Source organism: Pezoporus wallicus, unplaced genomic scaffold (genome assembly GCF_028554395.1).
Source record: "Pezoporus wallicus isolate ANWC-B61680 ecotype Strahan unplaced genomic scaffold, APGP_CSIRO_Pwel_v1 contig_2908, whole genome shotgun sequence".
In the NCBI taxonomy this organism is placed as follows: Eukaryota; Metazoa; Chordata; class Aves; order Psittaciformes; family Psittacidae; genus Pezoporus; species Pezoporus wallicus.
In genome coordinates this window covers 5,348,365-5,370,330 of record NW_026642179.1, presented here as the reverse complement: position 1 = coordinate 5,370,330, position 21,966 = coordinate 5,348,365, and the positions used below count along the sequence as shown (strand labels likewise).

Sequence of the window (21,966 nt, the reverse complement as noted above, 5' to 3'; positions counted from 1 at the left end):
ATCCTGGCCTTGAACACTGCCAGGGATGGGGCATCCACAACTTCTCACAGTAACCTGTGCCAGTGCCTCACCGCTCTCATTGTAAAGAATTTCTTCCTAATATCTAACCTAAATCTACCCTCTGTCAGTTTAAAGCCATTCCCCCTTGTCCTGTCACTACAAGGCTTTGTGGAAAATTCCTCTCCAGCTGTATGCTGAGGGTTACCTCAGCAATCCCACACATTTCATTCCTCAGCAGCAAAACTCACCTTCTTTAAAGGTTCACCGTGGCCCCTTTAATGCATGCAATCACACCCATAACTGATCACAGCTAAACCTAATGCAGACTGTCTGCAAAAACCCTTAACCCGTACGGATGGGAGGGAAAACATGCTGCCTTACGTCTTTGCTGAGGTTGCTGCTCATAGTCCCACCTACATCTCTGCTAATATTGTGCCAATGGGCTATGATTAAAGATCATTAGTTTCAGGCTAAGTGGGCACTAGAGGAGCATGGAGGAGGCAGTAAGACCCCACCAGGTTATTTCAGCCATTAAAGGAGACAGATGGTGTCACCAGGAGGGCTGGCGAGGCTGGAGAGAGGAAAATGGAGAAAGAAAACGATTTTTGCTGGGTTTGAGAGCAAAACCAGAAGGGTTTGAGAGCCAAGTGGGAGAACTGCACACAGGCTGGAGGCATCCTCACAAAAAGGCGTGCTCTCGGAGCTGAAGCAAATGCTGAGAGAGCGAGCTGTGGATCTGACAGAGCACCCTAATTCCTCTCCTCTGCAGGAAGCCGGGGCTCTCCACACCACTTTGTGAGCTTGAGTACATCTTATTTAGCAGCTAATAAAGTTAAAAGAGAGACAGACTACATTTGTCTCAGATATCTTTCCTTTAGACTTGCCTGGGATTAAAAACAGCCAGTGAAAATGTTGTTCTGTCCTTGTTCCCAAGAAAACCCATTCTGCCTTCATGCAACTCAGGACAGCCTGTGCTGTCCAGATGCACAAGGACAGGGAGCATGTAGCGCAGAGCAGGGAAATCATTATCATCTGTCACATCATGGAGCTCTGATGGAGTTACTGCCAGCTGAGTCCTGAGGAGCAAGATCAGATCTCTATCCAGCCAGCCAAGGCTCACAGTGTCTCAGATAGCTTCATCACAGCCCTTGGTGAAAGCAGGTCTGTCTCCTGAGGAATGGGCACACATGGCCCTCGATGTGCTGGACCACGTAGGAGGCTCATCTCTCCCTCATCTGCCAGGCTTGGTTTGCAGCCACCACAGGCCCCAGGCTGGGAGAGAGCTTTTTGAATGTAATGAATGCCATGTTACCAGGTCAGATTTGCTTCAGCCAAACAAACCAACTTAAAGCAGACACCTGCAGACGGTAGTTTCAGTGGGGATCCAGCAGCAAAGTCCCTGGCCTCCTTTTGTCAAAAGGAATGAAACTTAAGCTACTGAGACACCATAACTCACCTTTCCCTGAGCAAGCCGTGACTGGCATTAGCCTGTCCATCACTGTTCCCTCTTGGTCTTCAATCTCTCCTCAAGCCCTATTGCTGATGCGACACCTCCTGAAATAAAGAAACAGAAAGACGATAGCAGGTTTCTTGCAGGGCAGATGCGGATGTCAGCCCCGAGGGAACCACCCCATTACGCGTGCTTTCACAGGTCCCCACACAGTCCTGGCTGAGGAGCGCCAGAGAACCACAGCCGGGTGGCTGGAAACACCAGTTGACATCATAGGCAAAGAAAGACATGCATTACTTTCATCAGAGATACAGTAAAGCATCTTCCCACCTTGCGCACTGTCTGGAGAGAAAACAGGCCAGAAAGCAGCCATTTCCACTGAGGGGATAAAAATAGAATTTGAAAGCAACAAGTGTTTCCTGTATAACATCGTTTTTGCAAGTTAAAGAGAAGCAGGCAGACAGTATCAAAGACACTGGGGAGCAAGAATGTCTCTCAACATCAGTATGAGAAACCCTTTCTTTTCCCAGAACGAAGGAAAGTGGGACCATGAACAGAAGAGGGTACATGGATATTTCATGCTTGGCTAGAGCTAGACACGGACTAGTAAGCCTAAATGATTTTGGGAACATGCCTTAGGAGAGAAGCAGAATTTGTTTGGAAGAGTAGGATTTGGAGCTGTTCTCTTGGTTGTTGTCAATAAACATTCATGAGACTAAATTTTGATTCACCAGCGTGTTCCCAGAAAATGGGAGCTTGGCAGATACTGAAACAGATACTCACTGGCTTGAGTATTTTTATTTGAAGCATCTGGGCTGCCACCTCCAAAGCTTTTGGTGGCTTGGGAAGTATCCAGCGAAAGAACCCAACCCCACCATACAATCTGGGTGAGTAAACACAAGTGCAAAGTGTTTTCTGAATAACAGCTATTGGACAGGATGACAGCAGTAAAAGCAGCCAAATAATCAGGCTAGCCATCTCTTGGTTTAAAATTCATTTTCAAAAATCGTTAGCACAATCATTATTAAATAAGCAGAAGTATAATCACTCAGGGATAATTTCCAAAGAGGAATAGGGCTGTACTCACTGAAAAGAGATGCTACTAGCTGTGAGGCTGCCTGGCTCTAAATCCACCAAGTCCACCACCTCCAAAGAAAAGCAAAGCTGGCCAGAGCAGCATGTCTGGCAGACATTACCTTTTTGAGCCCAGTTTAAAGGCATGGCTTTCTCCTCCACAGCCTCAGCAATCCTACTAGCCTGTAGTGAGGGCCAACGTGGCTTGCCTCCTTCCTCCCTGAGCAGGTTCAGAGCTCAGGTCTGGTCCAACCCCTGCCACCCAAGCCATCCTAACTCAAGCAGTGGTCAGTAGGGTATAGGAAGGGAAAACATGGTAGGTAAGGCAGGACAATTGCTGTGCTCAGTCCTCCCAGCTTTCACACACAGATGTTACACAAGCCTGTTGAAACCCCCCCTGGTGGGGTCTAGGATTGCTTCAGCAGCAACAACTGTGCTGTTAATACCCAGTAACATAATAATCTCCCAACCTTGCTGACCTCTTCTCCCCAGGAAAGCTGCCAAAACCTGGACTCTTCCCAATCCTGGGCACCTTGTGCAATTGCTCCCAATCAAGATGGGATGAGCCAGTCCTATGGCACGGGGTTTTGCCCTTCACATTTACAGCTCTCTGCCAGCCAGGCTCCCAGGGCACACTGCTTCCTGGAAATATCCTTCCCTCAGAAACCTGTCCAATACTTTCAGTAGCTAGTGATTTATTTACAGTTGCCTTCACCACTGGTCTTAAATCTACATTTATGCCGCTTGCCCCTGCTGCTGTTAGGGAGCAATTTCATCTGGAGATCACCTGTTTCAAAGACTGGGTGTTTTTAAATCACTTCCATAGCCAGCAGTGCAAACAAAGCAGAACATGGTGGAGGAACAAAAAATGTAAAAGAAATATAGTAAGAACAAAACTAAAAGTAAGTAAGAGAAAAGGAATTTCCACCCTGGAGGAGATTAAAGGTGACCTGCAAAAGAAAACTAGATTGGCTTAGATAAGTTTGGTTCGCCTATTCATTTCCCCCCCGGAATACTCTGGAGACACGGAGAACTAGCGAGATAATGTCTTTGGAGATAGTGGCGGCAAGACTTCATCAGTGGTGAAACCACCAAGTTGTGTTAAGCTCAGTGTTTTTCTGTTGTTTCCCCTGTGTGCTTCACCTTAACTCATGTTATTGAGAAGCACCTGGGAGAAAAGTTTCCTCTGCTAAAGATTTATCAGTGCTGAGCTTTCAGTCAACAAGAGAGACCATAAGGACCAAGAGTTCCTCAGCTCAAAATGAAGATCAGTCTGAAGATCAGTCTGACAAGCCCTGAGATGTGTTGTGTAAGGAGCAGGGATATCAAGTAGAAGAGAAAGAGAAGGCCACTAAAATCAAATCCATGCATTCAAAGAGGTCACAATAGCATTTTCCTTTCCTTTCAGAAGGGCCTTCACCTCCAGTTTGTTTGGGTAGCGTACTTCTAGTTATGTGATCATTTTTTCCGTTTGATTGAATTAAATAGGACTGTATACATGGGATTTTCTGGGGGGGGGGGAGAGAAACACACTGCTTCACATGGGGTAGCACGCCTGTGGTTTTTGTTAACAGCTAATACACAATGAAGGCTCTGGCCTCTGCACGATCACAACTCCTTCCCTGGCCACAGCAAAGCTGTTGGTGCTGCTTGATGATGCCCGATACCCATGTGTAGACAGCCCCTTCACCTGATCTTGCTGATAGTTACAGCACCTCACTGCGACACAGATTCAGTTTCCTGCTCGGCAAAGCCATACCTGTGTTGTCTTTCCAAAGCATGGTGTTTAGTTACAGCACCTCCCTCCCTGGTTAGTCTTTAAGCTCTGTCAGGGGTAGGGCACCTGCCTGAGGGCTTTTGGCTTTCTCCAGCGATGATCCAAAGGCTGGAGTCCCCATAGTGCAAGCATGCCTGGGATCCAGGTGACACAGGGACGCTGGTGTTCTAGAGGGGTCCAGAGGCCATATACCACTGGTGTCCATAGTGGGATTTGGGAACAGACTCTAAGCATGGCCGTCTCCCCTTGCCCCGTCTTCTTGCCTATCTCCCTGCTGCAGGGGTATCTGAGTGAAACTGGGGGTCCAAAGTCCCTGTGCTGTGCACCTCCAGGCCAGCACACCAACAAGGGGCATGAGGCCCTGGGAATGAGAAGCTATCACAGACACCGGCCATGGGATTTCTGCAGGTAGAAGGGCTTCTGGAAAGACTTGTGTAACAGCAGGGTTACAATACCTACCCACTGCAGGGAGCTCTCCTAGGTCTCGTCTACATGTAAGCAACCAGTTACTGCCCACCTAAATCAAATCCAGTTAGTCTAAATTAAAACAGAGCATCCCACTTTGCAAACATGATTATTCTACTCTGAAGACCAGTTGAGTGATAGGTGGACATACATTGAAAACAGTGTGCCTGTGTCTGCAGGTTGTTTGATAAATGTATTTGAAAAACCTGAGCATCTTTCTGTCGGTGAAACTGCTCTCACAAGGGACTGTGATGATTCAGCTCTATTGCTTCTAATCCATTCAAAGCAGTGTGAAAAGTAATTCTTAGCTCAAGTCTGATCCTGACGGACTTAATATAAATTAATATTAGTGTGAATGGAACATAAATAGAAGTGTCTTCACATACTTAGGAAGATTTAACTGAAATCACATACTGTGTTAAACCAACCTAACTTTAAAGTAAATGTGCCCTTAGGTCTAGTTACCTCATTTGTAGAGCTCTGCCAGGAGAGCGTATGATTTTTTTTCCCCCTCTTTATTAAGAGGCTTATGCTGATAAAAGCTCTGAGGTAGATGCTTTAAATCAGCATAAGTACAGTTATACTGATAGAGCTTATGCCACTTCCCAGTACAACTATATGGCAATACTTTTCTACAGGGAAGAAGCAGCCTTAATAGAGCTGCTGTGTTTGACCTCAAAAGAACAGCTGTGCAGGGAAAATGTGATAGGTGTGGAGGAAAAAGAGAACAGATTTGGGTATGAGATGAAAGCCAGGGCAAGTTAACAACAGAGGCAGCATAACCACCACCCACCACAGATGCTCCATCCTAAGTACACGAGTGCTGGGGACAAAAGCAAAGCCCCAGCTCCTCTGTGAAGTGCTGTGTGGGTACAGTCTCATTTGTCAGCACAGAGGAAGGAACAGTGCCTGCATCATGAGGAAAAACGTCTCCATCCTGCAGCTTTGCTGCTGCTCGCCCACGTGATGCACACAATCAAAACAAGCCTTGTTTGCAGCAATCATGTTTCGCCCTACAGGGGATTTGCTTCTATCAATAGAATTGGACTGTGGGAAATTGCTTTGCCGTCGTTCGATGTGCTGTACATCAGCCTGTCCAAGAGATTTTGGCCACAACAACCAGAAGGTGCTGCTGACAACTTCTGTTCAGTAAAACACCCTTCCCTTCCTTCCAAAAAGAAAAGAAGTGCCATGAAGTTTTGCCAAGACTACAGATTACCTCTACCCATAGTCAAGGTCTGGAGGCTCACAAACTCCAAATTCTGGCAGCAATGTATTTACTCACCAGCCTCCATCATGACATGGATATCAGCGGTGTGATTGAGATACAGAAAAATACCAAATCATAATTCTCCCCCAGATACCCTGACACACATGTGGAGATGAGCAACATCTCAGAGCAGTATCTCTAACTTTCTGAAAGGGACCAGCCCCCTTTCTCCTCTTCACACGAAGCTTTGCAGGAACCCAAGGATGAAATGGCAAAGGTTTTGCTGCTGCCACCTTCCTTGATCACAAACTGCACACCTACTTCGGGAGACCCCCCATGCCAGCACCCCGCTGCCCTAACAAAGCCCAACACCAACTGCCTGGAAACTGGAGAAGCGGGGAAGTGGAACTGAGCTTGACCACCTCCAGATGCAGGGGAAATGCCACCCCTGTCTTGAACTGCAAAAGAGGCTGCCATGGGGGTCATATTGAAAATTACATGACGTAAAATTTTAGGCACCAAATAACTTTAAAAAAAAAGAAAGAAAAGAAATTAATTCCTGGAATTTCCCCAACTTGTCACTGTAAAATCAATAAACTCAGTATGTTCTTCAAGCGTTCAAATATCCTTCACACACAGGCTATGAAAAAGCCTACCTGTGTCTGACCACACAGCTTACCCATGTGGAGACACATTCTCCCACACTTGGGCTCCTGGACAAGAAGACTTATGGGACAGGACAACGGGTGCTCTAGTTTTAATTAGCTGGTAGTTTATGCTTTAGCTAAGCAGCCCGTGTAAGGCTGAACCCTGAAAAAGCAGCCTGGAATGGGAGAGCCCAACGCTGGTGACAGGATAGGCACCCCTGGGACAGGACTGCATGGGAGATGGACATAGGACTCCACTGCTGTCTCCCTGTTACACGGCTGATGTACACACCACACTGGTCCCAGTGGGAGCCACAGTACCGGGGCTGTCTGGGGAATTCATACATCATCCAAAAGCATAACAGAGAAAACTAACACTGCCTGGACATGTTTTCCCCCAAGTTATAAGATTAAGCCCCAGCACTGGGCCAGTTCCCATTGCCAGGCTGCCTCCCACCCTCCTGAAGAGGCTGACCCAGGGTTTCTGATTTACATCCCTGTGCCTTGTCATTGGTGGGATTTCTTCAGCATCTCCTGGGCCTGCCTGTGTGTTGTTTGCAGCATCCCACCACGAAGCCCCCTGCTCCTGGAGAGCCTAGTCAATAAATACCAGCTTGTTGACCAAACGGAGGTGCAGCTCATAGACATCCCCACTTCAAAGCTAATGCATGGTGAGGAAGATTCAATGTTGAAAGACACAGCAATGGCCCTTCTCCAGGATATGGGAAAGTAACAGATTGCTTTTTTCTGGGGGGGTGGTTTTACTGCTCCATGAGAAAAAAGAAACTCACTTCATCTCTTCTTGAAATACAAAGTTGAAAAGGGCACCAGACTGCTTGTAATCACTTGCCCTTCAGACTCCTATCTACACCATAGCCCAGCAAAGGCCTCACTCAATAAAGCATACTTTGGAAAATCTAGTGACAACTGGCAAATAACACATGAGCACACCTCTGGTCCAGAGCTGCCATCCTAGACAGCTAGCAGGGCAAAACTCCCTGTCTGTCCTGGCTGTAACCCAGGCTGGGCAGGAAACTGTTTCACAGCCTGTTGAAAAAAGGAGACAAAAATCAAGAGACTGTTTCACAGCATGGCCTTGGCATGTCACCAAGAGCGAGACAGGACAGAGTTGCCCACAGCTAGCTTTGCACAGCCATTGAAAGCATTTCTCCCTGGGAATCCCTTTCTTTTCCACAAAGCTTTCCAAGCACAGGCTTGACAAACCAGAACAGACAGCTCCAAAAATACATGTCCTCCCTTTGCAGTCATAGGTCAGGGATTCAGAACAGAGCCAGATTCATGCTCCAAGAGCAGTTGGGGAGGCCGGGCTTATTCTGGGTTTAAAAACAAAACAAAGCAAAACAAGCTCTCCGCCTCCTGCCCCACCATCACTGTTAGACATGTTTCTTCTCTTCCCTGGGCACCAGCAAGAGATTCAGGAATAAAGTCTGTTCCTAATGCCCCAGCCCTTCCTTGCAGCCCTGTGGAGTGAGCTGGATAGCAGCATATACACATCTCCTCAGCCTCCCAGGTCTTACATTTTAATCCTTAATTTTTGAAAGTTTATTTTATTTTATTTTCTCCTTTCATGAACATTAATCTTTTACCGTGTTCAAACCCAACTTAGCTCAAACCAAGAGGATATGCTGCTGCAATTCTCTTCACCCAAAAAAACTGTGTTGAGGGCTGGAGTCATGAAAATAGAAGATATCCTCATGATGAGAAGAAATACATATTACTTCATGCTGGACAAAGGTAGAAAAGCAAGAATTGTCTCCCTGTCTGGTCAAGTGCAGGGAGCAGCAGTCCAGCCAGACAAGGAATCACTTTCATTCAGATGAGGATCTAAGAGAAGAGGTTCAAGAGCAACACATTTATATTTGGGAAGAAGAAACTTGCCGGAAGGGCACTGTTAAAGGAAGAAGAGAGGGAAGACTGAACAGGAAAAATGGGAAGGGAAGGAAAGAAACAGAGAATGAAGAAAGGAGAAGGAAAATACAAGACATTTGGGCCTGATCTGTTTTTTAACAAACTATTTTACTGTCCCTCCTTTCTGGAGAGTGGGGTGGAAATGGCCTTTTCAATGGAAAAAAAAACCAAACAAACCTGAAATCTCAAAAGTGGTAATTAGGTGCTTGACAGATGTCTGTTCATTCATACATATCCAGTGTTTTAACTCCAACCAGGAGGAGCAGCACAGTATGGCCACATCATAACTTCTCTTGGACTACAACTGCATCATGTCTTGGCATGTTATCAACAGTTACAGGGGGAAAATAATATCTCCATTTTCTCCATACCATCCCTTCAACAGAGCATTTACATCCTCGTGGTGTGCAGGAGGGGAGCTCTTTCCCATCAGACTTGGAGGTCTCCAGAAGTGCTGACTTCAAGGGGCTGATGGAGACCTGTCAGATCTATTGTATGTATGCAGCAATGCCTGAGGTCTTCATATAAATTTAGTAAACCATTACTTGGTCTCTAACTATGCCTGCATGCTGCAGGGTCTTATAGCAGAAGAGTTACTGATGGCATTTTCCTTTGTTTTGGGTGTACCTGGGTCACTGAGCTTTCCCTTGAACCTCTTGAGACTCTATCAATCCCATCCAAAGCACCTGGATTAATTTCCTGATCCTGGGAATTCTGTAGTTGCTTTCAATGGGGACAGTAATACCTCCTCTGACTTTATTAAAATAGGCAGCTTCCTTGCAGAGGTGGGACACTACTCTCAGGTAACACAAAAGCAACAGAGGATTCAGTTCATGAAGTATTTATTTTCAATAACATAACCCCATGTTTGTGCTCAAAACTGAAAAAGTGGTTTATTTCTGCCTAGGATTTTTGCAGTGTTATCTGACAACCTCAGAAAAAGGAGTGAACACATCTCCATGACTTCTCTGGCAGCATGGACTACCTTACACCTTAGAGGCATGGCAGCAGGAGCAAAGGGGTTAAATGTCTTATTGGTGGCAGCCACTGGCTTTTGCTCCGACTGCATGTAGAGACCCACTGCAGGGGAAAATAACACCAATATACTTACCATGAGGCCTGACTGAAGCCTCTGGATGTTAAGCTCTTCCCACGACTATTGCTGCAGCATGACATTCAGCTCTTTGAAAAACAAACATAAAATAAATGGTATCTTATGTGGTGCTGCAGTCCTTTCCAGGGAGCAGGAATGAGGTTTGCTGGCTACCTCTACCTTTTGGAGTAAATCATCTCCAATTAAATGACAATGTGCCAGAGAGATGTAAATGTTGATATTTGACTTCCAGTGTTCATTTCACCAACAGTTTTTTAGTTTTTAAAGGAAAGGAAATTAAATGGGGAAATGATTGCCCTATGCTAATTCTCCAGTTAAACTCACAGGAAACTGCAAAAGATAAGGTTCCCATAGCAATCGGAATAGGTACCACACTGCACAGATGAGGCCTGATTTTCCTGCTTACTTTCAGTGCTGGTGGTTTATCTCCACACAGCACAGGGAAAAGCAATTACTTAGAATGAGGAACAAGGGAAAGGAGTCTGTGGCATCTCCGATTCTTTTTAACGGCCACTCTCCTACATGGGTTTGATGTGCCACTATTGCAACACAGCCGTGCACCTCGACCATGGCAAAGCTCCCTGGGGGATCCTGCCACCAGCTTTTCCTGTGGTTTTAACTGTGAAATTCAGATAGGCCTTCAAGCAGGTTTTGGCAAGGAGTTCTGCAGCCCCAGCCTCCACAGGACAGAGCAGTCTGGGACTGCATCAAACGCCACATCCGTGCACAATCCCTCCCAGCCAGTGCCTCACATTCATGACTACCCTGGCAACGACAGACCTTTAGTTCGACAAATCTGCTTCCAATGAACTCATCTTACCTATTAATGATTGCTTTATCTTGCTGGAGCTTATGATTATTGCACCTGATTATGTCTTCCTTATCCCCTGAGAAGCCATCTGCAACAAAGCCAAGGGAGCACAATCCTTCTCCCACCCTCTCCCCAAAGCTACTCTGCAGCACAGAATCAGGCCTCCTTCATTAATTCCTCTACAAAATGCCCCTGTAGTGCAGTTAAATTTGTGGGCGTGCAGTCCCCAGGGTCTCATTTGTCCCTGCTGTGCTGCAGCTCATTTTTTTCACCAGCTGCTCTGGGACTTTTCCTGCACTCCAGGAATTTTCTGAAAGCACTGTCAAGTATTCAGCTGTTTCACTCTCTGATGTGCTTTCACTGGGCCGTGTAGTTTTGACCAAGAGCAAGTCCCCTAGGTAGTTATTCCTCACCCCTTTTCCAGCCTGAGACTGCCTTGAGATCCATCATCAGTAACTAGGATTGCATCAAGCACCCTGTCACTTCTCTTCCCTTTCAACAACAACTGAAGCCATAAGTACTAACACTGCAGCTTCCTTTTATCATTGCTTATGATATGTTCCTGGCTCCTTCTCCCTTGTATGTAGGTGACCTAGCAATGCACTTTCCTTTGTCATCGTCCAGCTTCTTGTGTACTTCTGAACCAACTTACTTATTCCTGGCACTAACACCCCATCGTTTTGTGCCTTCACATCCCTAACTTTACTCCTGCACACCTTTTTAATCTTCTCTCTCTCACCACTGTGGTTTCCTTTCCTCCTCCCAACACGACTGCCTATTTTGTTTAACTTCTCTTTCTTTGTTAACACGTTGTTTCTCTCTTCCCCACCAGTGCCAGTCCCGGAGGACACTTCCAACAAAAGCGTGTTGCTCTCTCCTCATCTGCTGACAGGGAGAGCTGTTCATAGGGTGTCAAAACAAGCAGTTTCCCCCGTGGGTGCAACCAGCTGGCTGGAAGGAGAGGGTGTCCCAGATGCTTCTGTCTCGGATGTGGAGAGAAAAGAAACCACCTCGGGAATGAGAGAGCGAATCAGTTCAAGGTATGGAGGAGACATCCCCAGTGCCTTAGAAGTTGGTTTCTCTCTCTGTGGTGCTGAGCACCTTCTGGACTGGAGGGGACCATCCCTGGCGCCTCAGTTCAGACAGCCCCGCCATATGCTTCTTTGGCTGCAGCAGGTCCTCCGCTGGGGAAATCAGCTGAGTTAACCGCTGTGGAGAGAAAGCCTCTGTTAATTAAGCTGATAAACAAAGTGACACCCAATAGCGATCCACAACCATTGCTGCGGGCAAAGGCACCTAGAGAGCGAATGCTCCCAGCTCCCTGCTCCTCTCGCTGAGCAGCTGTCCAAGGGAGAGGAAGGAGAGCAGGCTTGCTTTAACTGCCCTCAGTGACAACTAATCCACCTACGGGCTCAAACCCCAGCTGTGAACTGACTGTGCAATGTATGTGGCTCCTCACAGATGTGTTTGTTTCTGCAAGGAAAGATGCTAGAGATTAGCCCCAGAGACCATAGCTAAAGCTCTATAGCCCTTTTTTCCCCTGTGCCAAGTTGCTGTGCTTCTCACTGACTTTGGTGGGATCTGTGGAACCTTCCAAATGTCTGACCACCAGCAGGTGCTGGGCATGTCCCACTATGGTCCAAAACAGGATGGCAGGTGATACCTACCTCAGCGGCATGTCACTGGTAAAGCAGTCCCTCCACAGACTGGTTCCAGCCCCCAAGCCACCCCATCTCCCCCCTTCCAGCCAGACACACTGCAATGGTGCAAGCAGAGACTGTGGGGCAGCTGCCTGCCCTTACCTCCCTCCATCTTCTGCAATGCAGGGGTGCTGAAGGGGGAGTTAATCCTTAAAAAGGGCACAGAACTTGGAGCTCTGGGCAGAATTTGCTGGTCCACAGAGACAGCTGCTGTGAATTTCTGGTCTTTCTCATACCATTTCAAACCCCCTTCCTGAGTGCCTCATCTCCTCCCAAAGCCAAATAATGCTTTGTATGCTGCAGTCACTCACCCAGCAGTGTGAGCCAGCATATCATTCCCTTGCTGAAAACTGACTTACACAGTCACTAACTTTTTCCACCAAAAGCTGTTCAGGCCAATGCACATTCCTCCCTTGCAGAGCGCATTGCAAGCAGAATAGGCAATGCATCCATGAACTGCTGGACTAATTTCAGTGCTTCCATTCCTAGTAAAGTGTCTGCCAGAATCCCGTACCTCACTCATTCACTAAACTATTTGCTCTATGATTTCTGAATTTGGGCCCTGCCTGCAGCTGCTCTGTGAGCAGCTCATTGCGAGTTTTCAGTCTTTGGAGCTTAAGCTGTCTTAATCAGACACATTAGGAAACAACTTTTGTGTTTCTTGGTCAGTCAAGTGTAATGAGAAATCAGTCTGTTGCAGTGGCTGATCATAATTACTAATTACAAACTTGCTTTCAGTGAATGGTTTGCACTATTCAGTTGAAAGACACTGTTCCTGGGAGCATCTGTGTCAGGAAATTAATTCATTACATTTCTGGGGCGTGACTGGAAAAAGGGAACAGGTACACTTTGAGAAAACCGGTTTTCAAAGCAGGTGCAACTGTTCCAGAAGGTATCATGTGGTTGGCTTTGACTTTCCCCTCAATCAACCCAGGTTTAGCAGCCAATTCCTTCCTAAACTACATCCTTGGACTTTTCCTCGTGTGAAGATAACTGAGAAGTCCCTGGAAATTACAGCTAATATCATTTAACCAGGGCAAATGGAAAAACACTCCATCTGAAATTGGCCAAATCAATTCCTCGGATGTGCTGTAAAATAAGCATTAACACTACTCACAGCAGCATTTCAGTCCAAGGGCTCAAAGCACTTTGCAACAGGTGAGAAATATTGCTTGTGTAGCAGGCTGGACATTTGGGCAATTACTTCAGTGACAGCTCCGGGTCCTCAATTAGACATATGAAACCTCTGAGCTCTGGGGGGTCAGATGTGTCATCATTCACCCACTCAAACTCTTCAAACCAGCCATGGGAAAGGACAGATGCCTTACCACTAAATGGCCTGGAGCACAGGAGAGGGCTGTAAGAGACAGGACTCAAGATCTGAACTTGAAGCAAGCCATAACACAGCATCTTGGCACAAGATTCACCTGCCGTTCCTCACAGTGGGAGCTCTACAGCTGCAAGCTCCCTCTCAGCCTTGTAGTCTCTTCATGGCCACCAATGGCAACCAGGAGGCCCAAGGGCCAAAGGCTGCTAAGCAGAAACCATTTCACAGCATCATACTTCTCCACCTTCTTGCCTTCAGGGCTTATGCCCCTCTCACTGTTTCACTGAAGACTTTCAATGCTACCATTTCCATCTTGGCACTACACTGTATCTTGTCCTGAGCCTGAGATGAGCATTTAGCTAGGTCTGCCACAGCTCCTGTTACTCCCTATTAAGTCACATCTCCCATCCTGTAGATAAGAGCCCCTCTGGGCATAGATTCACCTTCCCTGGGGCAATGGAGCCAATGAGGACATCCTGCAAGCAGCCCATCCCTAGCTATGTTGGCAGTACAGAGTCCTCCATACCATCACCCCTCAATGTGACTGCCAGACTACACCAGAGCCACAGGGATGCTCCCATCCCACGTTCACCTGCTCCACCCTGAAACCAGCCATAGATGAGCCTGCAACCAGTGAGAATGGGGAAGGACCAGAAGAGAAATTGTGCAGGAATTTATATGCACTGTACATCACCCAGGCATGGGTCAGGTGGGGTGTCTTGATGATGGGAGATGACGCCGCCTTCCTAGACACAGTTCTATGTAGGATAAGGAAAATGAGAAAGTGTCTACAGTGAAAGTGGGCAGGCTTGGGCATGGCACAGGGTAGACCCTTTGCAGCTCTGTTAGCAAGTCCTGTTTAACAACCTTGGGTACTTTCTTCAGAGAAAATAACATGGTCCTGACCCAGGACTAAAACGGGAGCAGGATCAAGGGACAAGAAGTAAAGGCAAAACAGATCATGGTTTTGCACCTGATTTGCAAGGGTGGCACCACTGAGTAACAAGAAAGCAGACAGAGGTGGTAGCCTGCCATCTTTACTTATATGACCAATGGGACTACCTGAACCATAAACCAAACCAAACAGCCTGTGACCTCTGTAGCCCACACTGAAGGAGCCCTCTGCCATCCAGGGGAGCCAGCGCTGAAGACACTGTGCATGTGTCTATATATTGCGCTGAGCATTGTGGTGCAATGTCTCATGGAAGACTGAACATTGGATGATCACCATGGGAGCTGTGCTGAGATTCTTCAGTCCCTCCAGATTGCCAGCAAGAGCTACAGGGCATTCTGGGGAAGGGCCACCCTCACCCTCCCTTGCCTTCTCAGAGGAGAAATATGTCAACATGCCTCTTCCCTGGGGCCTTTCCAGTGAGCCGTTTGGGGAAAGCATCAACAAACGTCCCAGTGACCACAATCACAGTACCTGCTTCAGGGGTCCTTTGGTTTTCAGGAGGATGAAGATGGCGTAGAGAGGAATACAAACCATGGAGGACAGTGCCATCAGCCAGCCGACCATGTAGCCCCAGGCTGGGTATATGTAGGAATTGTTGTATTTCAAGGGTGTGTACTTGATCAGGGAAAACAGGAAGACAGCCTGAGAAGCAGAAAACAGACATAGCCAGAGCAAAGGGAGCAGCCAAGCCAGGCAGCCTAGCCACCCTGCAAGCACTGCCTGGGGGGCAGTGAGTGTTCTCTCTTGCATGGACTAGCATGGACCTTGCTAGCTGCAGCACAGAAGAGCTTGGTGCACGCTGACTGCAAAAGGAGTCATCTCAGATCCACGGCCAGGCTTCCCTGCAGTGTGAAGCCTTCAGACTTCTGAAGATTTCAACCTAAGCAAAGCTGGCAGCAGCTTTGAGGGTCCAGCAACACTGAGACACCAATTTATTCATATCAAAGTCAGGAACTGTAGTTCTCACTGGCAGAAGCCCTCCAGAAGTACCATGCAGGCAGAGATTTACACCTCCTGGGGCTCTCTAACACCAGGGCACTCAGATGATTTGGGCTGCTTTGAAAATTTCCCCGATTTTCAACTCCTGCTGGAGCCTGAGGACAAAGCACTAGAAACCTTTTGTAAGCTGTAGCTGTAGATTCCATCTGGGTTCCCACTGAGGTTAAAAAAATCCCAACTCAACATCAGATGCAGGAGCAAAATGTGGCTTAGAAATCATGTAAAAGTCAGTGGGGCAAGACTGGACATAAACTCAGACGAGGCAAGAACATGCCTGACTTGGGGTGCGTTTTCTTTAAACACAGTTGTCACAGAAGTTTTAGGAGATATTTAATAATGTAGAAAACAAGTGGCTGTGGAAAACTATTTCTGAACCACAGGAGGTCCCAGGAACACAGGCTGAAGCAAGTATTTCAGAACAGGGTAATTCTCACCGGTCTTCTTTTCAAAAGTAATTTAACCAAACCTCTCCAGACTTTGAGGACACATTTCCCTTTGCCTTCACAGTAAATAAGTAGCTTTTCAAGCTGAACTAATTTTCCAAGCAAAAGAGAAGGCTTTACAAAGGGAAATAAACACCAACCTCAGCTATGGACAAGCTTCTGGTGCTCCATAACAGCTTGAAAATATTACAGCAGCACCTTGAAGACAAATCAACCTTTCCTACTGAGAGCCCAGGGACCCAGAATAACACGCCACGTTGTTGTAATTGCACTTACCAAGCACATACCCGGGGTGAACACCAGCCAGCATATCTTGATCAAGGGCCATGGCCGGAAACCAATCATGTCCTCAATGTTGTCGTAGAAGCGGTTGGCACCTTGTCCACCAGCCAGCACAGAGACAAAGTCAGAGGTCAGATCATTGTTTCCTTCAACCACTATTCATATCAGATCCCAACTTTCTTTATCCTCAGTGTTTACTCCTGGCAAAACCACAGCTGTCTCAATAATACAGTAGCAGGTGATGGTCCTTCCTGGCTTTGAAAAGGCCCATCTGTAGTTAAATACATATGACGGCTTTTAACTTTAGCTATAACTTATCAGAAGGCTTGACACAGAAGAAATGCCTTGTCCCACAGACAGCAGCAGCTGTGAGAGGATGCAGCCCATGTGCCACTCAGAGTCGGTAAGAACCAGTACAAGGCAAGGAGGGGTGCCTGGTTTATAGAAAAGCAAGGGAAAGCCCTTGCAGGTTGAGCGCATGGGATTGTGTGAGTCCAGAGTGCCAAAAGAAACAAAGAGAGTGGGAGGCACCAAACAAAACCATTTTTTTGTAACCAGATCAGCACACCAGGGAAGTCGTGTCAAGAACTGCCACTGAGCTGGGAATTTCCCCTGTCAAGAGTCTGCATTCCACAGAATACTTCGTTGTTCACATAGACCTAGAAGACCTGACAATCTCTTCTGGAAACCAAACCCTCCATCTGCAAGTGCTGCTGTCCTTTCCGATGGGAGCTGTCCGGTGGGTGCCTCATCTACTCCTTCTCCTCTTATTAGTTTCACTGACTGGATTATGTTGTTAACAGTATGTGGGGCCCACCTGAATGCCATAGTGTAACAGAGAGGGGTATACCTCTGAAGAGCATCTAAAAGTCCTGCCACTGGCCAGACCCTAACCAGTGACTCCTCTAAACCCAAAGCTCAAAGAGAGAATATATGCAATGGTATATTGAGGAGAGGACATAACGCAGATGAACTTCAGGAAACCCTTTGTAGTAAGCTTTAGGATATCTTCAAGGATCAAGCACCTAATCATGGCCAGAAAGAGGTGCAAAATGAAGAAGAATCAAAAAGCCATTGACAAGATGCCCTAACATTATCTTCATTAGAGCTAACCAGAGGTACTATATCAGACTGCCTCAGGTAAAACAAAGGCAACAATATTGGACAAAAAAAGAAACAGAGATAGCCTGCCCAGAAAAAGGATTACCAGTTAAGCACGTTGGGATGAAATAATACTGTGCTTAGCTGATAAAGAAGGACTCTGCCTTTAGGGATGTTTATTCAGCTATGAGCTCATGGTGATGCCACGGTTCCCACATGCAAATGTGATGAGACCTTGCTTCTTTGAGTCTTAACACCAGAAAGCTCGGCTGAGAGATATATGTGCTTAGAGGGCTGGCCGCACTTGTGGGTGTTTGGGGTTTGGTGAGGTTTATTTTGGTTTGTGTTCTTTATGCCTTAGAATTAAATTCCCATGTTTCCTTTAAATGCATGAATGCTACAAAAGCACATTAAGTGAGCTTTTCTTTTTTGTAATTCTTTGCATTATTTTCTATATCCCATGACTAATGTTTGCAGGAAAGCTCTTTTAAATCCAGCTTCCTGCAGTATTTAGGCTGGGGTGGGGGAAAGGGGAGCAGGCGGCCAGGTTCTTTGAACACTTCATGGTTCCCATCTTGAGTTGGCAAGTTAACAAGTAGCCTCAAGCAAAGACAGCAAATACAACAAGCTGTGGCATATCAAGGGACACGCAGCCTTGTGTGGGAGCCCAGCCTACACCAGGGAACAGAACCCTAAAGCTTCCAAGCTGTAAATATCATGAGGCTTCAGATAGCATTTCTGAAAATATACTGGGGATGAAAGGAAGATGATATAAAAAAATTACTTTGCCAAAAAGCCAGAATCTTCCACAAGGTGAAAAAAAAATGAGAGAAACATAAATGATGTGACTAGAGGTTTAGAATATGAGCATAGCATAGTCTCTTGTACCATAGAGTGTTTCCACAGAAACACACTGTGATGTCAAATATATGACTGATAAATTAAGTCATAATGCAGCTTTACAGAAGCCAAATTATTACTGCAAATCTGGATCTAGTAGAAGAGACATAGCAATTAAAGAAATACAAAGATGGCAAACAAAAAGAAGGACATAACAGACATGAATCCTCCATTAAGAAAGCAACCCAAAACTTACGTTGTTAGTTATGGTGTGTCTCCACCTATCCTTACCCTTATTCTCTCTAGTACAATTATCAGGTCCTGCATTTCCATGGCTGCTGTGGCAGTCAGTAGGTGATGTGATGAAATGCAGGGAGGACTGACATGAATGTCCTTGGAGAGTATATGAACAGGAGGTTTTACACGTTCTACATTTCACAGGCAGATGAAAAAGTAATCAAGCTTTAGAAGTCATCAGTTGAATCACTCATCATTCGGTTTTGAGCAAATTGAGAGCTGGAGGATGTGTGCAGTCCCCCTCTCTTCCCAGTATATTAGAAGAATAAGATAAAGCTCCTGCAGAGAAAACCATAAAGATTTCCCCAAAGAGATTTTTGTTGAGTGAACAATGATGTTTGCTTTTATCCCCAGTATACCAAGACAAGGAAGAATGGCATGCAGGCACAGGGTAGTTATCCATACATGCTGGTACCAATTCTCTTGCGCTGACCAATCCCATATGCTTTCAAAGCTGCTGCATGCTTTTCTGACAACTCATATAATTTTGCTACATACATTCATGTGAATAAGTTTCACATAAAATCAACTAGATATTTGCATACATCCTTATGCCTTGTCCTTATAGAGCCCTTCTTATTTTACTAACAACTGCAAGTGACACCCAAAACAAACGGGACAGAGATTCTATTCAATTTTTACAATATTCAGAAACAGGGAGTTTCACAGGTCTCCTAGTTTGGAATCTAGGGAAGTAAACCCTCCCTTTTAAATCTTTTCTCCCAAGCTGCATTGTTTTGCATTCATCTAGATCAAATTTCATCCACAGGATTTCAATAGGTAATAACCCCGGCTCTATGCCATAGTGCTAAGCTTATGTATGCTCCCTCTGTCTCAAACCTGCAGCATCAACACCTGCCCCAAACCTGTGCAAAATGCCAGAGGCACTGTGGCACTGCAACAGTGAACCCTTTGGGTACCAGGTATGGTCCATAAATCAACATATATTGCCCATAGCTGGTGCATCTCAGAGGATAAAGCACACACAGCAAGAGCAAGCCCGAGGGGCAGGATCCAGGCAGGAGGAGGCTGCTGCTTTTGGCAGCCACACTGCTTGTGAGAGAGAGAGGGAGAGAAAGATTTATACCAGCACAATGTGGGCTCACCCTGGGGGCACCCACAGGTACCCACTGGCATCAGTTTGCTTTAGCTTCACAAACAGCCCTAAAGGTTTCAGCTGCTGCTCTCCTGCAGTGAGGGAGGCACTTGCTTTCTCCTGGAACAGTTAATCCTACTGTGCACGCTGTGACTGCCTGGAAAATACCCTCCCTGCAGCACATTTTGGCGGCATCATGTTGTGAATCCCAGTGCTCAAAAACCATGCCTGCTTCTCTGAGGGCTGCCTATCCCAAAGTGAAAGCAAGAGAGGAGAAGGAGGGGGGTAAATCCCAAATCCCTCTGGCACTCCCCTCTAGGGAACACCATCAGCAGGTCCAATGCTGCACGGTCCTTTCACAGGCAGAGCAATATGTGAGGAAACCCTCAGATCTTTGCAAGAGCAGCTGCCTGGCAGCAGTGGAAAGCTGCCAAGTGGTGGGTGGTTGGCGTATGTGCTGGGAGAGGGGAAACTCGGAACAGATATTTGTGTTAGCAAAAATGCTGTCATTCTTCACAGTGTAAGCAAGAGACTCAGCCCTGCCAACTCTCAGGCTGGGGAAAAAAACATCAGTTGGCACCAGGCACTTTGTTTTCCATTAAGATGCCTCACCTTGGCCCTCTGAGTACATTTAGGACCAGAATCAGCCCAAAGGATGCAAAGCAGAACATCAAGAGGGTAAAAAACCAAAAGGGAGTAAATGAACCCATGATGGTGAGAGAAAGAGCCATTTCTCAGTCCCCAGCTGCTCTGTCTTCCTTACAGGCTGCTGGGGCAGCGTCACCTCTCCTGCTGCTCGTTGTCTGCCATTGCTCCTCTCCATGTGTTGTTGAAAAAGGCATGTGGCCTGTGTGACCATAAAAATGGCAGGAGAAGGTTATATAATAAAGCATAATCATAGAATAGTTAGTTTTGGAAAGGACCTTAAGATCATCAAGTTCCAACCCCCTTGCCATGGTCAGGGACACCTCACACTAAACCATGTCACCCGAGGTTCTGCTCAACCTAGCCTTGAATGCCGCCAGGGATGCAGTTTAATGTAACTGAGCATGGTGATGATGAAGCCTTGTCACAGATGGATGGGAATCTCCATCCCGCTGTAAATTCCACAGGGACTGGGTAGAAGGCAGCTCATTAAAATCAGGCCATGGTGTGATACTGCAAGCTCTCAGGTGAGCTTCCCTTGCAGGTCATCTCTCTAGAATAAATCTCTCTTACATATCTGCTTTTCTTGCATTCCACAGAGGTCAAGCAGCTGGACCTGCTACCATTTCAGTAAGAAAGGAGTCCATCCAGACTAGCAATTGGCTCCTGCTGTAGGTAAAGCTTTTGGAGAAACTGATAACCCCTTCATCAGCAGCTCCACTACAGCCAATGCAATGTTTATTGAACTGTAAGCACCAAAGAGAGCACAAAGGGGCTGACTGTTCGCTATCGCTTCTAAACCAGGACAAAAGTGGCACCAAATGAAATTAGCAATGACATTCAAAACAAGGCAAAGAGGGTGAATCCTCAAAGCAACACTTGACCATGGAGCTCCCTGCTGCAACATTTTGTGGATGATAAAAGCTTACCTGAGTCAACTGGGAAAAATAACAGAAAGGAAATAAACAGATTTTACTTTTGGCTTTGGGAACCCCTGTGCAGCAAGCAGGGTATTGCATCTGGCTCTGGGACCCCCAGACATGGACCTACTAGAGTGGGTCCAGAGAAGGGCCACGAAAATGGTAAGGGGCTGCAGCACCTCTCGTGAAGAAAGGCTGAGAGAGAAGGGTTTACTCACCCCAGAGAAGAAAAGGTTCTAGTGAGACAGTATCATGGCCTTTCAACATATAAAGTGTGATTGTAAGAAAGACAGAGTGAGACTTTTTACTAGGGCTTGTAGTGACAGAACAAGGCACAACAGTTTTAAACTGAAAGATGGTAGATTTAGGTTGGATAGAAGGAAGAAATTCTTCACTATGAGGGTGGTGATGCACTGGCACAGGTTGCCCAGAGCAGTTGTGGATACCCCACCCCTGGCAGTGCTCAAGGGCAGGTTCAACAGGTATTGGAGCAACCTGGTCTAGCGAAAGACCCCATTCCCCCATGGCAGGAGGGTGGACTGGATGACCTTTAAAAGTCTCATCCAACCCGAACCATTCTATGGTTCTAATAAGTTGATAGAAGCTGGAAGAATATTCACAGAAAGTATCATTGTTAACTTTTCTGCTATTTCACTCCTTACTGAGTGTCCACTACTGGCCATTGAAAGAGACACAACCTGATGCTCATGCCTACAGTTTTTATCTTGGGTTAGGATACCCACATTGCTCGGTGTAGCTAGGAGCCAGCAGATGCATGACTGTGGGATGCTGAGGGTCTGGTCTAAGGTGACATTTACTACAGCTTTGTATGATCCTTACAGGTAGTGAGCTCCCTTAGCTCCATGAAACAAATGAGAGAGAGC

At 46.4% G+C, this 21,966-nt stretch overlaps 1 protein-coding gene across 1 annotated transcript in view; it reads right to left on the bottom strand.

The window, feature by feature from the left end:
* Positions 1-9,377: 9,377 nt before the first annotated feature.
* Positions 9,378-21,966, bottom strand: part of LOC130609290 (sodium- and chloride-dependent betaine transporter-like) — a 40,675-nt gene continuing 28,086 nt past the window's right edge. Inside the window, exons 13-15 of the mRNA XM_057428110.1 lie at positions 16,178-16,278; positions 14,931-15,101; positions 9,378-11,686 (exon numbers count right to left, since the gene is read on the bottom strand). Coding sequence (XP_057284093.1) covers positions 11,543-11,686; positions 14,931-15,101; positions 16,178-16,278 — 416 coding nt within the window. The 3' untranslated portion in view covers positions 9,378-11,542. The remainder of the gene's footprint in view (positions 11,687-14,930; positions 15,102-16,177; positions 16,279-21,966) is intronic.